The 18,391-nt window shown below is 40.0% G+C and overlaps 1 protein-coding gene across 1 annotated transcript; it reads left to right on the top strand.

The window, feature by feature from the left end:
• Positions 1 to 9,800: 9,800 nt before the first annotated feature.
• Positions 9,801 to 11,527, top strand: fdx2 (ferredoxin 2). Its single transcript, XM_079554243.1, has 5 exons — positions 9,801 to 10,003; positions 10,215 to 10,266; positions 10,349 to 10,455; positions 10,536 to 10,623; positions 10,699 to 11,527. Exons 1-5 carry the CDS (start codon positions 9,817 to 9,819, stop codon positions 10,853 to 10,855), a joined length of 591 nt encoding a protein of 196 aa, XP_079410369.1. The 5' UTR covers positions 9,801 to 9,816; the 3' UTR covers positions 10,856 to 11,527.
• Positions 11,528 to 18,391: the final 6,864 nt, after the last annotated feature.

Genomic DNA, 18,391 nt, shown 5'->3' on the forward strand with positions numbered 1-18,391 from the left:
ATGAAAAAGTAGGCAAGTAAAATCTATATAATTCCCCCCCCCTCATATTGTACAGTTCTATTCCAGAGTAGAAAAAAGAGTACAATAACAGGACTGAAGTGGTTTGTTCTCATAAATACGACAAATGCAACTTGAGGTCATCTATAAAAACACCCACAGACCACAGTGACAATAGAAATGTTTAAATATTTTCTTAGTTTGTGGAGGCCACCGGTGCTCGGTCGACAAAGGAGGTCTAAACAAGTCTTTGTTGATAACAGTGATGGACGATGTTGACGAGCTGTAGATTGTATCTGTTTTATACTGAGCAGGAGATGGGTCTGAGTTAGATGAGAGCAGAGAGATACTGTTGTTTATGAGTAACTCCTACTCCTTACATGGGGCTTTCCATAGAGTGCCTTTCAACTAAACAGCATAGCAACATGAAACACATGGAGAAAATAGGAGCCGGGATGTGAGCAAAGTCATTATCGCTAAAGTGGGAGTTATAGGGAGTGAGTGAGTGTAACTGGCAATGCCTCCCATTCTTTGGTTTTATATGAATCATTAGCAAGTGTTTACGGGGGAAGTTTAACCCTCACTTGGGCTCACATCGGACCTGAACAATATATCGGGTATCATTGCAACATTAGGTGACACAATATCCATGTCGTAAGACATACAACCAAAACCTAAAACAAAAAGATTCATAGTTACTTGTGCAGAAGCTCAGTTTTAAAAATTATTTTCCTAATTTAGTTTGACTTACATTTATTCAATCTTATTTGGACTCAATTTGACAAAAGAAAGCCCCCACAGAGCTTGTAAATTTTTTTGCTTAAATTTAATGGAACATGTGCTCAAATGGTTTAGTAAAACATCACAATTAATATAGTGATCACAATATTCAAGCACCCTTTCCTGCAAGCCAAATTCTTGCGATATTTGTGATGTCACAAACGCACGAGACTCCATCTTGTGTTGCTCCCGTCTGTTTGAGTGCCAAATCTGGCTCGTGCCAGGTTCATCTTCAAGACAGCAAGCCTACTTTATCAGATAGAAAATAATGAATTACCCCTCATATATTGAGAAACATGTCATCAGCACTGGTCTGTCAAGTGGAATGTGGTCTCCTTCATATTACATTCACAATACAAACTATCCCTTTTCCAAGGACAAGGTCATATCAGGAAATGTGAGAGAAATGCAGTTTTTATGCCTGTCTTAACACTACACTGCAGGAGCTTGACTGACAGCTCATAACCTTTGACTTTGGGCCTGTAGGAGGATATGGAGAGTCATAAAGACTGCAAGTCAAACCTTGAAACAAAAACCAGCAAAAAAACAGATGCTTATCCAGCAGTTTCAGGAAAGTCGCTTCATCTGGCAAGGAAATTCAAATATGCACCTTTACCACTAAGAAGTTTCATAGTTTATAAAAATGATATGAATCGCCATTTTGTGTGGGGGGAATTTCCACACCATGCATTTAGTTCTAAATTGCATCTTGTGTGGCAGTGGAATGTAGACACACCCCCACAAGAAATAAGCCCTCTGGTAACGCAGTGCAGCAGGTTTAATTAAAAACCACATAATGGTCAAATGAGTGTGTGACCACATACAGTATTTGGCACTTGCTCTAAGTGAGTTACCACAAAACATCATAATAATTACACTGGATAATAAAAATGATGGAAAATCCTATTAAGTTTTTCAACACTCAAGCCCAAGAAATGTGAAAGTTCTCTACGTCGAGTATTACTTTGAAGTAAAAACTTTTGTAAGCGAACTATACAGTAAGTGGAGACTTAACAGTAGCACAGGTGGTTTTACAAAATCATCATAAAAACATCACAAAAGGCTACATGATATTCTATAGTGGGGGCGTTATTGCAACCAGGAGCACCAACATTTCCCCATTATAGTCACTTTAATGGTTAAATTAGTATTTTTCTTTGTTTCTGAGCACAATCTGCAAACATAGGTAAATGTAGTAAAGTAAGAAAAGGAAACTTAAGTCAAAAAACGTATATATTATCATAGAATATACATCTTATCTATCTTCACTTTTTCTATAGGACCTATAAATAAACAGAGATCCAGCCGCCAGTTTCACGTTTTGGTATATTTAGGTCCGGATGAGGTAATGTACCCAGGTGCTTCTTATGGGCACCAGAGAAAGGATGCGTAACAGGAGTGTAATTAAAGGACATGTCTTGTTTGTGGGAGTAACAGTCTGTGTCTGTGAGCAGGTTTTGATGTGGCGATGAGTATTCACGGCGAGGAATGTGTGTGAGTCAAGCTGCTGAGAACAACTTTACTGTTTAGACACCTGTTCACAGGGAGGCACCTGAGCGAGCAGTCTGCCAACAGGGCATGATACTCACAATAGCTGTGTTCATTATAATCATCAAAGTCACTAAAACTTCAGCCACGGGGAGTTGAGACAGGGGCCATTTTGTGATCAGTCCCAAGTCGGAAAAAATTACAAATGTTGCGCTTAAAAGAAGTTAATCACTTAACTTCTTCTGCACTAGCTCCCGGTCCGTTTTCGGATTGATTTCAAAATTTTAATGTTTGTTTTTAAAGGAATAGGCCACCGTTTTTCCATACTGAGATATGTTCTTACCTTAGCTTTGACAAGTTCTTTAAGACCTGTCTGATCTTCCCCCGTGCCTTCAATCACGTAAACACAGCGCAGACGGCGTTAGCATTTAGCCTCTCCTGCTCTCCACTATAGCTCCAAAACAGGTCAAGATAGAAGCTACCAAGCTCTTCCACGTTTTCCCTATTCAAATATGGTTACACTACAAAGTATAATTACACAAAATTAAACAATGTGGATTTTCTAAGCGGATAAAAGGGGGAACTATATTGTAAGGCGTAATAATACCAGGAGTAGTTTTGGCATCCGCACAGTATATGAAGATTACTGTGCAGTAAAATGAAGATTACTGCGCGGATTTCGAACTACTCCTGGTATTATTACGCCTTACAATATAGTTCCCCCTTTTATCCGCTTAGAAAATCCACATTGTTTAATTTTGTGTAATTATACTTTGTAGTGTAACACTTCACGTAACCATATTTAAATAGGGAAAACGTGGAAGAGCTTACTAGCTTCTATCTTGACCTGTTTTGGAGCTATAGAGGAGAGCAGGAGAGGCTAAATGCTAATGCCGTTTGCGCTGTGTTTACGTGATTGAAGGCACGGGTGAAGACCAGACAGGTCCTAAAGAACTCGTCAAAGCTAAGGTAAGAACATATCTCAGTATGGAAAAACGGTGGCCTATTCCTTTAAAGCCCTCCATGGTCTCACTCCGTTATATCTAACTGAGTTGGTGACCGTACATCGCCCCAGCAGAGCTCTCCGGTCTGCCGATCAAATGGTTCTGGACGTGCCCAGGTCCCGGTACGAACAGTGGGGCGATCGTTCTTTCAGGGTTGTAGCGCCAAAACTGTGGAACAGCCTGCCCCTTAGTCTGCGTGTTCTCACAGAGCTGTCCCTCTTTAAGTCTAGATTGAAGACACATCTTTTCAAACTAGCTTTTAAGACTTAGATCGCACTTATTTGATTGATTGATTTTTTTAATATTGTTTTATCTTTCTGTGAAGCACTTTGGTCTTCCTTGTGTTGTTGTAAGGTGCTATACAAATAAACTTTGATTGATTGATTGATTTTGGGGCATACATTTCAAACATTATTTACATATGTTGTCAGTATGATTGACTCAATAACAAAATGTGACTGTAATTCTTGATATAAAAGTGGGTTATTTTTTGCATGTATAAACACATGACTTTTGGATTCACTAACCAGTGAGTCACTTTTGCCCCAAGTTCATAGCATCTGGCATTCTCACAACATCTCCCGTCAGGCCCGACCTTGCTTATTTTCTGAGATTAGATGAAATTCGAATGGCAATCCCAGGAAAAGCTGAACCCAAAGAAAACAACACATGGGCTTCCTAACAGTTATAGCCATGACAGCCCCTGTAGCCACAACCTTATCAACAGGAAACCCCACAGTAATAAGTCACAGACGCAGTGACAGAAGCGGCTAAGATGCCTGATCTGATACATGACCCAGTCACTCAGGCCGATGTGATGGCGCACACAGCTGCCCCTTTCCACGAACAGCCAGAGCAGACAGTTCAACCGCCACCCGCCAAGCCTTTATCATCACCTCACTGCTCCAGTCGGCAGTGACCTTTATAATACGGGGTCAAAAGGCTGCAGAGAGAGTGAAGAGACCAGTTCTTATCACCATGAGTATAATTAGCAAAGGAACAATGCAGGAAAGCACTTCCACACATTTAAGAGCTTAAGATAAATGCTGTAAAACATTAAAGGGATATTTTAGAATTTTTGACATAGGCGCTCATTTCCTAGTTATCCAGAGTGTTGTTGATTTCTGGAGACTTTTTTTTAAAATTCATGCAGTCCTTACATTTGAAGAGTTTAGAGGTGCTAGGCTAGTGCAAGGCTAGCGCATGTCTATGGTAACTAGTAGCCTGCATTAAAAACCTCTTCAAAATCACCGGGTAGTCCTCCAAACGTTGCCATATCTGATTGTAGAAAGCTCCTTTGTGAATTCCACGTGTAGTAATGCCGGCCACAGGTAAACAAACTACTGTAGATCCAGTAACTGAGCAGATCACTCCGCCGCTGCGTAGCCTACAACCAGGAAGCTGCTCAAATATAAGTTATTCTAAATGCAAAACGGTTATATTTCAAAAAATATTCAGTGAACACAGACATTTATATCAGTAGTGTGATGTAATAAGTGATTTGCCTCAGGTGCACTGTGCTTGGGTCAGACTGTTTTTAATGCAGGCTACTAGTTACCATAGACATGCGCTAGCCTAGCACCACTAAACTCTTCAAATATAAGGACAGCGTGAATTTAAAAAAAAGCTCCAGAAATCAACAACACTCTGAATGAGGCCCTATGTCAAAAATGCTACTATCATTTTATCCTGGAATTACAATTCAAATACAATCTTCATTTCATTATTTGAGCCTTTTTCATTTCATTTATTTATTTAATATGGACATAGCAACAACATTGGACGAACCAGATGCATTGTTTAAAGTGTTAGAGCACATGTGCTAATTTTCAACACCTGTCCATGGGGGGCTTTTAGGTTACAAAGATAAAACACATTATTAAACAAGATAAGGCACAACTTACACATGGGAACAACCAGTAAGAATAAAATCAGCCTGGAAGCTAGTACCTGTGTAAACGCCATGTAAATAGGCCTGGAGAAGCGGGGTTCTCTGGCAAACAACAGCATGGCCCAGTGAACTGCGAGGTAAAGCTTTTTATATACTCCGGGGTTGGACAATAAAATAAAGTAGCAGCTGCCAAAATTATGGTCAAATTTGTATATTTCCGTATTGCAGAGAACAGCAAAAATCATTATCGACACTGTCCTCCTGCAATTCCACACGGCTGAGTTTCCTCCCCAAGCACTCACAGCTTTACACACAATTATCCAAAGGCATAATCCCATTGCAGCAGACCAAAGGTGTTGAAGAATGCAGGTCTTGTTTGAGTTTGCCTGAGCATTACGTCCTTAATCTTAAACCATCTGAACTTGCCTTATCCCTTTCAGCAACAACATCCCACCGCAACAGGGGCCGCAGCAAAATCTGCACTTGCAGCTTCAACACAAAGAAGAACCAATCTCTGCTAGCTTTATGAGTGTGACAATGATAATTACTTCACACATTCCACAGAACAAATGCGTCTTTGAGCAGAAGTCTTGTATCGAAAAAACCAAGGGGAGACTGTTTAACTACCGTCATGCAGCGCCTCATAAACTTACTATGGTACATAATAAATATTTATGTTTAACGGAACTGTCGGAAATGTGTATAAAATGAGAAAGCATATTTTGCACTACAGTCAACATAAAGAACAGGGGAATAATACACGGGACTTATCTCTCGTTTCTTTCTGCACTCAGTCTGCCGTCAGTGCTGATAAGTTTGTTTAGACTGGACTCAAAATAGTTGTGTGCTTGTGGTTTACTGTGAATGGAGGAGGTTGGCTCATGAAGGCAGGTAGACTGAAGTTTGCAGACATTAAATATTTAAGTTATGACACAACCTTAACAATCACGTCACTCACAAGCCATAGGAAGATAACCCAGTGGCGACAACTTCTAGTGCTTGCTCCAAAAATCGATCAACTCCTGCATATACAAACCTGCAAAAGTATAATGTGTAGTGCATTGTGTTTGTTATCATTAATTGGTGCCATCTGAAAATGTAATTATTGATATTCCGATTCGAAATTATTCAAATGTGCAGAAGAAAATATGCATTCTTCCTCTTGAGCACATGATAAAGTCGCCCCGTGAATAATAAGCCTAAGCATAAGAGATTCTGATATGGACGCAAAGGTTTTTAAGTGTGGTGAGAGTTGTGGCATGTCTAAGGGTGTTTTATCCTGACATATAACACTGACATACGGGATATTTACAGCCACACTAAATCGCTACGTGTGGGTCATATGGTGTCAGACAAAGTCCAGTTTGTCGGGAGGTTAGCACCTCCGGGTCCCCAGAGAGCCGTCACATTCGAGACTACATGTTTCACTGTGTCTGGGTGCCAGCGGGTCGTCTTTCTCTGCAATAACATAAATCTTTGTCAAAACCCCCCTAACAAGACGGGAATGTAAAACTAACAAGCGGGTGGCTAATTATTTTAAGTTTGAAAGTTTAGTGGGAGGATATGGACAAGTAGTTTTACGAGCACATAAAAAAAAAAGGCAAATACACAATGTTTTGGTTGTAGCAAAAGGCATTAATAATTGTGTCAACACTGATCGAGCCCTGTGCTTTCCTTTATCCCTAAGGGGTCTATCCATCACAAGGCTGCCATGGCTTTCAAAGGAAGGTGGCAGTTGTGCATCATGTATTATTCGATAGACGGACAGCTCTGAATATGTTTTTTCAAATGTCAAAGCCTCATCGTGCCCAGTATTTTGATTTGAGCAAGAGCCATATTATTGAAACGTATGCCTTATTTCTTTGCATTGGTATTAAGTGACATGATGAGTTCAAAGGTCAAAGATCAGCAGTCCACATGGTTTATCACAGGCTAGACGGCGGTCACTCACTGCAGACGTCTTTGCTCGGACCTGAGAGGAGAAAAAAAAACAAATTCATTGTTTGTCCCTTTGCAGAATTGATTGGTTGTTGTTGGATTTACAAATTTGACTCACAAAAGAATTTTAAACTTGGAACTTGAAACACTAGGATTTCTTCGCTGGCGGTGAAGCAATAATCTAAACACTTTCTGGGTGATTAATTTCTTCGAGTAAATGGTCGTGAAATCTTTTGCACAACATTGATGGGATGAAGTTGTACACGTTCCTGCATGTCAGAGAATACGCTCAAGCTGGTTGTAATCATCAACAGGACAATGTTATAAAGTAGAGCTGCACGAACTTTGAGAAAACATTTCAACACAACACTTTTTTTCCCCCTCATAAAATAGTGTTAAATCAATAATGCACAAAACAAAATGTAGAAAGTACATGCACATGAGGGTGTGTTACTTTATCATGTAATGGGTCGAGAAAACAGTGTTAAGCTGAAATCCGAATATTAAGTGCAATGCCAGAGCTGGCGGGGAGATTTGAGCGCTCCATTTATTTTTATGGTCACATGGAGAAAGCATTGCAGCCAGATGAAGTGTTTGAATACATTTTAGAGCCAACTATCAAAACGTTTCTCAAAGTAATTGTAAAAAACAAAAGAAAGAGGCAAAGACGCACCAGCGGTGGATAGTTGCCAAAATATTTACTCAAGCGTGAGTGTTATGTGACAATCCTTTTAAAAGTAGTGACCTAAATAATTACTGAAGTAAACGTAAAAGAAGTACTTGGTGAAAATATGTCTATCGTGCAAAACGTAAAGGCGTGAAGCCTGATTTATGTGTTGTTATAAAGGACAAAAACATGCAATAGGATAAAAATTCAGATATTTCCAACGAATACACCTTAAAAATTAGATGATAAGATTATTTAAAATATAATACAAGACAAAGTTTATTTTTTTTTCTTATTGAATTTGATAAAGTTTGGAATCTATAAATACGATTGCCAACAAAGCAAATATTTTTTCTCATTTCAAGTGTTAATGTAATTTGTTTCATTGGCAAGCTTATTTGAAGACAGTCTAAACTTCTGCATGAACTCTCTTAATTCGAGCAACTTTGATTTATTTATTTGGTAATTTTATTCCAATGCAGTGGGAAGAGTAACTCAAGTTTTACTTAAAGGTGAATTATGCAACTTTGTATGCGAAAAAAAGATGATATTTGTGAGTATTTGACCTTGTAGTGACCCAGCGGCTGTGTGAGTGGTCAGCATGGCGCCTTCACTTTTCATCACAGCGGTCTCTACAACGCTCCAGGATCAATTGTTTTGTAGGTTTTCTGGCTCCGTCAGCTGTGAAAACCTTCCAAACAATCGATTCTGGAGCGTCCTAGAGACCAATGCAATGGAAAGTAAAGGCGCCATGCTGACCACTCACACACGTCACTATGAGGTCACATAATGCAAAATGCGCCTTTAAACAGTGATGCCTCAAACTAATATGTAGCTCAAGCAGAAGCAAAACATACTGTGTGACAAGGCCTGTATGTGTTTGATGTTACCAAGTACTAACCAAACGCAACTACACATTTTTGGCAGTTAAGGGGAGACACTGCAGGCAAAACTCAATTTTTTCAGTTTTCAGGTTTTGGGCCAAATTGGTCTCTGAACATACAAGCTTTCACCCGGAATCAGAAAATGTGCCTAATCTTCACAATAACATGTTTAAATATTGCGCTGATTCAATGTTTGCCCATAGACTTATATGGGACAATGCAATTTCAAGGGCCTTTTTCTCCAAACACATTTTTCTGTCATTGTGGCGACACTATGTCCACGTCAGTCGGACCTAAAGACTTCACATTTTCCAGCCTTGGACTGAACGATAATTGGAAGATTTTTCCAGAGGGATTTTTTATTATTTAATCCCTAGCCCCATTTATTGAGTTTTGAATGTCAAAAAATGAGGCGAAAATTACATTTTTACAATTTTTTCCACTAAAAAACAGCTTATTTTAAAACTACACAAGAAATCCAAAATCCCCTCTGAAAAAATCTTGGTAACTCATTTACCAATAAAGTGAAACCATAAATTTGAATGTAGCTCTATCCATTATTCAGATTTCGTCGCCGAAAAGATGTGAAATTTGGGGCATTTTTAGGCATAAAACACCTTGTTCTTATTTGAAAAGATAAAATGACAGAAAACTTGCAATGTATTTTCTTCTCACATTTATGCCAGTGATCGACAGCAAAAGTTTAAAATTGATATCTGTAAATTTAAATTATTTCCCTATTCACCTGCAGTGTCTCGCCGCTTTTCCCAAACTAATAAGATGCACAGGGAAACGAGTGAGCGCTTCTAGCCAAAACACAGGACACAGTGCTCCTCCTTCACACGATTTACCTCATCCTAATTTTCCATGTTTGTCGTCCATTTGGGGCCCCTGGACACTATTAGAGACTGGCCATGGAGCTTCCACGTGAAAAAGGCAGAAACATGCATCTAAATCCAAATGCTAACAACTTTGACAGACTTTTAGTTTTGATGGCAGTTTTATCTTCATGCCAGTGCAGTCACAGATCAGGAGGGACAGGCTTTACCCTGCGTCTATGATACACGGGAACACTGTGCCCCCTGCTGGACATAAAGTGTAACGCAGATTTTTGGGCACGCAAATGACTGATTGGCTGTTTCTTTGTCACGTGATCACAACACTATCATGGCGGCGTCTGCAGCGGTCCGGACAAGCATGGGGCTGACTTTCAGACTTTCTCGGGTCTTACATGTCTGTGGGTCGTGTCCTTTCTACACATTGAACAGATGTAGCGACAGGGCCCCTCACTTAGAGAGAATCCGTGCTTTGGACAACCGCGGGACGATAAACAGACATGTACGGACGGGCATAGGTGAGTAATTTGCTAACCAGTGGCCTTATGTGCATTTCACAAGGAGTATATGGGCTTATGCAACCATGCCATTTTGAGGGACATTGTTTTGTTTTACGTTTTGCTTAAAGGATTTCTGTCTTCCACATATTTCGCCATTCTTTTTAAGTTTTAGCAGCTGTGCAACTAATGCCATGTCATTTGTTTATATTACGTCTTTCTTTCTTCAAAGTTCTCAGTCAAAGTGAAGAGGGAAGCTCCAATGCAGAAGACCCTGCTGATGTGTAAATATTCTCATGTTTTGTTACAGCTCTCCCTTTAAAAAAGTCTTGACTTAATAGTTATTTTGTGCTTTCTCACTTTTAGGGTAAATGTGCTGTATATAGATCGATCTGGCAGAAGAATTCCCGTGAAGGCTAAAGTGGGGGATAATGTTCTCTACTTGGCTCATAAGAACGGTGTAGATCTCGAGGGTAGGTGTAATGCAAAATGCAAGGTACATTTCTTTCGCAGTTTTCTTCATAGTTATTTACAGTTGCAGTTTGCTTTTTAGGTGCGTGTGAGGCATCCCTAGCCTGCTCCACTTGTCATGTGTATGTTAGTGCTGATCATTGTGACAAACTGCCAGAACCAGAAGAGAGGTAAGTCAGTCATGCATTTGTGTGTGTGTACAACAAGACTTTTCTGTATCTAATACTGTGTGCTGCTTTTATTAGGGAGGATGACATGCTGGATATGGCACCCATGCTTCAGGAGAACTCGCGTCTAGGTTGCCAGATACTTATCACCCCAGAGTTGGACGGCATCGAGTTAACTTTACCCAAGGTCACAAGGAACTTTTATGTGGATGGTCATGTTCCGAAGCCTCACTGATAGACGGTAATTTCAACATGAAGTGGAATCAGCTGAAATCCAATGGTTGTGGCCTTTGCTTTCTACGCCAATTCTGGTTAGAGGGGCCAACAGAAGATGCAGCATGATAACAGCCTGGTGTCAGGTCAAAGACTCACACTTATTTCAATGGTTCACCAGTGAAGCGTCGCTCTGGAAGTAAAGATCAGTTTTGTTAACGTACACCCACATGATTACGTCGAGAACTGATGTTTCACTTACAATGTTGTACTTTTTAGACATGTCCTCAAGCCAGCGTTCACATAAGACCTGATTTTACAAATGCAGAGTAATATTGTGAGACATTCCCTGTTACAGTCATTACACGCACAAATGTCATTTTAGTCTGTTGCATTACAGTAATAATGGAGGTGTGTTCTATGCATAACCTATTGTGAAGCCATGTTGTAGATGCTGCCTTGTTATGATTCTGGTTCAAAAGACTTTATTGGAAAGAATCATGGGTTTCTGTGGTTGATTCGCATTTCAAAGACATTTGGAAGTGGGTCTGGTTAAAGCTTGAGTTTATTTAACACTTATGGCATGTCATGTTTCTATTGTTCAGTCTACTTACTGTATGTCATATGAACGCACAATTATTTTCAAAAGTACTACCATATTTGTGTTGTCGTTTCTTTTCCCTCCATTATATTACATGAACACACAATGAACTATGTATCATAGACAATGGTGCAATAAAGTGTCTTAAATCACCCTAAGGAACTTTGATGTTGACAAAACTGTGTCTTTCATTACACAACACAACATTACATCAGCAATATGCTGAACGAGCTCCCACAAAAGTGAGGTCTTTTATGAGCGTTGTATTTGCTTGTGCTATGTTAGCAAGTGTTAATTCAGCAAACTACCAACACCTGCGCCCCGCGTGCAATCAAGCCCAAAACAAAACCGATCCCATGGCCGGATTTCTACAGAGCTGAGAACTGTCTAAGACTGAAATTATTGCAACTTAAGGTGAGACTTCAGTCCAGTCACAAGATCAAACTGCATTCCTCTATCACACGTTTGGATTTGGACTGACGTGTTTGCTCTTGTGACTCATGATCAAGCCATGTTTGTGTTGCTATTCTTTTTCTTTTTTTTTAAACGGACTTAGGTTTCAAAGTATATCTTTCAGCCACACAATACAAAAAAAGTTTAAAAAAAAAATACCATTATTCTCTTGCCACTGTACATTTTATGTAGCCAAACTTTCGAAATAAACTCCCCTCGTGCCATTGCCTTATCAAAGACTTTGAAGTAGGCAACACTCGCGACGTATTAGATGACCGCGAAAATCTTGAATCTCTTTTTGAACAAAGAGCAAAACAAAAACCACGTAATAGCCTAAATCTTTCGAGTTTTGAACAATACGGGTTTGTCAAGGTGAGTTAAGGCCAAAGTAATTTTAGAGGTGTTTCCACTTGACCTACGCCTACAATATTGTAATTTTGAACATTTAACCTTTAAATTCAACTGTACTCAATAAAAAGTTGATCAAAAAAAATAAAATAAAAAATTCAACTGTACTGTTAACTTTTATTGTCATCCAAATGTAACCTTCTATTCTACATTACAGCATGAACACAGGACCAACGACTCAGTTAAGTTTACCTGGGCAAAACATAAAGAGTCCAGAGCGAGATGCGTCACAGTCCGCTCTCTATCACCTCTCCCATGAAGTGTCCAAGCTGGCCTCTCCTGTTCACTACAGTTTTATGGAAACCGACTCCGTGTGGTTCGCTAGTGAAGAAGATACACAACAATTACTTCACTGCTCAACATCTCTCATTCCTCAGGTGAAAAATGTAAAGAGCCCCTTGAAGATACTGAATCTTATTAATCAACAATGTGAGAGGCTTCTAAACCAAAGTGAAGATGAAGAACAAAGCCTCAGTCCTTTACTGATTTCAGACTTTGGTCACTCAAATGTATCTTTACCTCCTAAAGCTGTAGAGCAATTTCAAGACTCTGCACAACCCTTAAACCCTCAGAGACACTGTCAACTTAATAAAAGCTGTAGTCTGAAAGATACTGACGTTTGCCTTGTAAAACCAGTGGTCACTGAAAACAGAAAAATGATTCCTTCAGAAACATGGACGGACACAGTGGATGCCCCTCAGACATCGGAGCTCAAGTTTAATGTTGCCTTGGACTTGGGCAGCGACTGGACAGAGGAATGCCTCTCAACACAGTGCACCTTTTATGACTTATTACCAGAGCCTCATACAAGTGAAGAGCATCTGACCCTTAGATCAAATGATACTGCGCCAATAATCCCCTTAGATCACAATGCAAACATTTGTTCGGATCCAGATGAAATGCTGAAACGTCCCCTGAAGTCAGCGGAGTCTTGTGCGTCTGGCTGCTCATTTCAACCACAACCCACATGTGAAGACTCCTCAGAGGAGCTCCCAAGGTCCAGTGCAGAAAGCGGACTCCCACACTCTACACCTTTAGTAAATGATGATGGTGTGCAGCGCTCCTCCTGGAGATCGAAAAGGAGGAAACAGCCCTGCCCCAGTCGAAGCGCATCCGTACAGGACCCGGACTTCCAGGGCGTGGCGTTTCGGATGGACACAGAGCTGGATGATTCCAAGGATCAGTGCCGCCTCCTGATCACCTCGAAATACAGGTATTCTACTCATACAGGAACTTGAGAGGGCATCTGTCCAATTTAGCAATGAAACATGTTTGTTTTGCTACTGAATTAAGTTATGTTTCTATTTGATACAGCACAGACCTCCCTAAGCATGTAAAGAGGACAAAGCTGAGGACAAGAACGTCCCAGAAGCTTCTTAAGACCAGCTCTGATGAGGACAGTGACTCGGCTACAAGTGATGCCAGTAAGTTTTATGTGGAACATAGAATTTTTATGTGTGTTTTTGACCTTTGGCTGTATGGGTGGTTAGGTCAATTGTTTTGTAGGTTTAGAATGTTTTCTGGTGAGAGGGTGAAACAGTGAAAACCCACCAAAAACTCTAAAAACAATTGATCCTGCAGCATCATAGAGGCCACTGTGATGGAAAGTGAAGGTGTCATGCTGACCACTCATACAGCTGCTGGGGCCCTAAAAGGTCAAATAAGCACAAATAAAAAAATGTTATTATTTATATATTATTTTTTTCACAGTAAAAGTAATAATGCACCTTTTTAAGCTCAAATACAGAGCTTGTCATCCTTCACTGCCACTGGGGCAACCTGTCATGCTCAGCCTGAAAATCAAACCAAACACCTTGTTGCTGTGAGGCAAGGACGCAAACCACTGAACCAGAGTGACGCTATAAAACATTAAAGCTGAAAATAACTCTTTTGGGAGTTTTCAATGCAAACAATGGAATATTGTACTTTGCCGTAACACAAACTCCCCACTAGAGGGCATTATTAGACAAAACAATTATGCCATTTCTGGATGTCTTGAAGCTGTTATCTTGTTATGTACTGCAGCAGTGCCAATCAAAATGGTGTGTTTTTCCCCCCTTTTGATAAGAGAGCAAAGTGTGTGCCTCCTGCTGCACCAGTAAAACCCCAATGTGGAGAGATGCTGAAGATGGGACCCCACTCTGCAATGCCTGTGGGATAAGGTACTATGAGGGCGACAGCAGCACAGTTTGGCTCATTTATTCAATTGTGTACACATAACATTTAACGTCTATATTTCAAATTAAGAGCAGAGCAGTACACTGGATGATGTACAGATGGACTTAATCCATCGTTTATATTTAATCGTATTTGTATTTTAGCTACTTTTTATCGTCAATATTGCATAGATTGGGTCAAATTGCACCTCTACAAAAGTATAAATCATGACTAAAGATTGATTTTCTTTTTCTTGCTTTGCAAGGTATAAGAAGTACAGAGTTCGTTGCATCAACTGCTGGCATATACCAAAGAAAGATGGCAACTCAGTCTCGCGCTGCAGCAAATGTGGCCACTTTGTGAGGCTGACCTTAGCTCAGAGGAGACCCACCCTCTAACAGCCCTGTATCTGCAAGAACTGCACTTACCATATTTATTCAACTTTAAAATAAATCTAGCTATTTAAATTATTAGATGGATACTTTAATATCTATATATTTGAAGCAGAATAGAAGAACTTAAAACATTTGTGTTGAAAATCACATACAATGTTTCTCCATAAAATGTAGAATTTTTGACATGTTTGTAAATGTGTCAGGACGAAAGCTCAATACTGGACCTTTTGTGTTCAGTGATTCAGTTGAGTCAGTTTCTCTGCAAAGTTATTAACTAATGTTTTGTTTGTCAGAAGCTATGTTATTTATTTACATTTTGAAGATTTGTTGTGTTTTGTCAGTATTAAATCATTTGGCAAGTGCATTTTCTGTGTGTGGATCAAGTTTTTTTTTCTTTGTCTGAAGGGCTCAACCTTAGATTCCCCTCTCACATCCCCATATGCTACACAGGACCGCTGAGCCATAGGTGGCCTGAAATTTCACAAATAAATGGGGCATATTCTTTCTTTTTCATTTATGCACTGAGCCATACTCCACAAACGGGGACAATGATGCAATCTGGTGTATAATAGAGGTAGGAGATTCTAGTGGTGAACTAACTAGACACAAGATGAATAAATAAATATAATAAAACAGTGGCGTCTACATAAAATACTGGATTGTCACAGGCTTTAATCATCACAAACTAAAATGTGCTGCAATAACTTGGCTATGTGGTGTTTAGTTGATCGACAATAACAGTGTATTTTTGAAACTGGGGAAGGGGAAAGTGATGCTTATTTTCCTATTTTTACAGAGTGAGACTGGCACCCCTCCCCTTTGTAGAGTGGTGAATCCACAACCCTGCTTTTCTATGGTCTATCGAATTTCTGTATGATAGTAATGTCCAGGGATTGTCATCTGGTTCAGGCTCAGGTTTGTTTCAGAGTCAACTTCATTAATGACAGTCCTGGGAAATCGGATTGACCAGTGTTTCATGCTGTGACGCGTACACTTGTTTCCATGAGTTTATAAGTCGTTGAAGTCGACTGATTTCCCTTTCACAATCCCACATGACCAAAAAAAACACTACTATAATATTAGATTTGTGTTGTGTGTTATTCATTTGCATATTATATTTTTGGGGCATTTAAGTTGTGCTTTGTTTTATATTATTTCATCTGACTATATTTTGTTTATTATGTTTTTCTTCTTGCCCTACTGTGACCAAGAGTTGGTTCCACATTGTTGTGGTTCAGCCTCGAGAGAGTTAGAGAGAGTTAGAGAGAGTTAGAGAGCGCGTGTGCACGTGTGGAATTTGAACTACGTTGAATAAAGTAAGCTGAAAACTGTCCTGCCGTCTGGTCCTTGGTTGGCATGGAAAATTACAAAAAATATTCAAGAAAACAAAGATCTCTAAGTGTGACCCACAGCCTACCAATTGTCCAGTCTACAACAAATAAGGGTTAATTCTATAATCAGACATTTCTCCAAATTCGAACAAATCCTCTTTAAAGCAAAGGAGCTTTTTTTTTTAACATGTATTCTTGTATTGGCGCAATCAAGGAAACTATTGAATGAGGTTATGATAATAATTATAAGAACACACACACACACACATACGCACACACACAGGCAAACATTCACTCTGGCCTATTGTACATGTTTTTAGTGGTAAAGGAAACCGGAGAGAGCGTTGAGTCTTCCCACCTGTTCAAGAGGTAGATAAATCCTGCTTGGACACACACATTGGTCTAATGTATCCAATCCATTGCTTTAAAATCCTACAAACTCTGTTCTGCCAAACCAGGAAGTGTGCACAGGAAGCAGCTGTCCCCAGCATCCGGCCATTCGCCCTAACCCAGGTGCATCCTCGGAATGGAGCTATGCATTTGACACTGTACATTGTGGTATTACAGTAATTGGATGGAGTCAACCACCATGAGTGTACATGTGAGGGCACCAGTGGTATTTTTTACTTTGCTGTGATATCTTTATTTTAGTGTTTAATCTCTGCATGTAGCTAAATTTATTTACGCCACTGAAGGTGGTTGCCATAGGAACCAACCATGTGAAAGAACTGGCCCAATCCTGAGCAAGACCCAATCCACACACCTGCGGGGGGTATAGATGGGCAACATCCCCTTTGACATGGTTATTAGACCATTTGTGTAGAATGAGAACTAGAGCTGTTTAGACGTGGCCTTCTAGACATCTTTTTTATTATCACTAATAGGTTTTATTTTTAAGTAAAGATTTAGAGAATAATTTGGTGACCTCTATATTGGTGCATCTTCCACCAGCTCTGATCCAGTCTAAAGGGACATGTTCCTCATAAAGAGGCAAGCGTCTGTTTCGACCGCCGCTCACAGCATTGTTTGTCACTTTCTCCATGAAATACACTGCAGATATTGCCTCAAACAATTAGGTCCCATTGATCTCTATCAGTCTGAACACAATAGTGTTTACATGAGTAGAAGGAAGCTTGGCAATAAAGCCCCCTCTGAGTGGTGAGTGTGGGATCTGTTCTACATAACTGCAGTGTATTTGATGGACATACAGTATGTGCACTTACAATTTCAAATAACCCATCAATCCATTTATTAAATGGAGCATATGGTCCTGCAATACTCTAAGAATACTTCATTTAATCCAGATCTTTCAGTTGTAAATGATATTACACACAGCAATAATATAGCATTGATGGTGAAGCAAATCCCTATTGGACTCAGTCCCTTGTGTAGCTCTTAAAATGTTACAGGCAAATGACAGCAGCTTGTGCAGCCTCCGTGATGCCTCTGCAGCCGTTCTCTCACACTGTGTGACCAACTGTGACCACAGCTGCGGATCACACCGCCTCACTACACCTCTGCACTGTGGCTCCCACTGCCCATTGTTTCTATAGGCATTTACTGATAGGAGCATGGTTGGTAGTATACAATGACAATGATGAAGGTGGTGACAGATTTGTTGACCAGTGGTAAAGCACGGTGCTATCTTTCCCAGGACCCTGAAGGTCACACGTCTGTAGAGGCTTCATGTTTGTATTAGAGACTGTCTAAGAGGGAAATGACTAAGAGAAGCATAAGAGACCCTATTCTGGACAGGAGAAGGACAGGCTCGCAGAAAGAATGAAAGAAAGACACTCATCAATGAGTTCAAGGGAGGAAGGACAGGAGTTGGTGTTGAGGAAAGTTGCCACGGTTACGGCAGCTGGAGAGGGCAACCAGTGACATAGGTGTCCTGAACAGTGGGATGAACTCAGGTGTCTTATGGGCAAAAAAATAAACAAAACACAATGCTGACAGGTCGAGTTAAAGGCCTTTTCTATGAAGAGGCTGTTAAATTCACACAAGTAAAATAAAAACCTGACAGGAAGGGTATAAGCACATGCTATCAACCTGTAATCACTCAATGATCAGTGATAAAATCTAGACTAAAACAACAGTACTGACAGAAATTTAACTCGTTACACAACAATTGTTGATTATTTAGTTGATTGTGCTGTGAGCCTGTGCCTGGACTAACATACACGGCATGCATGTGTTTAACAATTCCTCTGTGT

Source organism: Gobius niger (assembly GCF_951799975.1).
Source record: "Gobius niger genome assembly, chromosome: 3".
NCBI classification, from domain to species: domain Eukaryota; kingdom Metazoa; phylum Chordata; class Actinopteri; order Gobiiformes; family Gobiidae; genus Gobius; species Gobius niger.

What these genes read in the sequence shown, in the direction of transcription:
- fdx2 (XM_079554243.1), top strand. Translation starts at nt 9,817, where the DNA reads ATGGCGGCGTCTGCAGCGGTCCGGACAAGCATGGGGCTGACTTTCAGA. An exon ending in ACATGTACGGACGGGCATAG is followed by an intron (nt 10,004 to 10,214) that starts GTGAGTAATTTG and finishes CTTTCTTCAAAG; the next exon opens with TTCTCAGTCAAAGTGAAGAG. An exon ending in CTGCCAGAACCAGAAGAGAG is followed by an intron (nt 10,624 to 10,698) that starts GTAAGTCAGTCA and finishes TGCTTTTATTAG; the next exon opens with GGAGGATGACATGCTGGATA.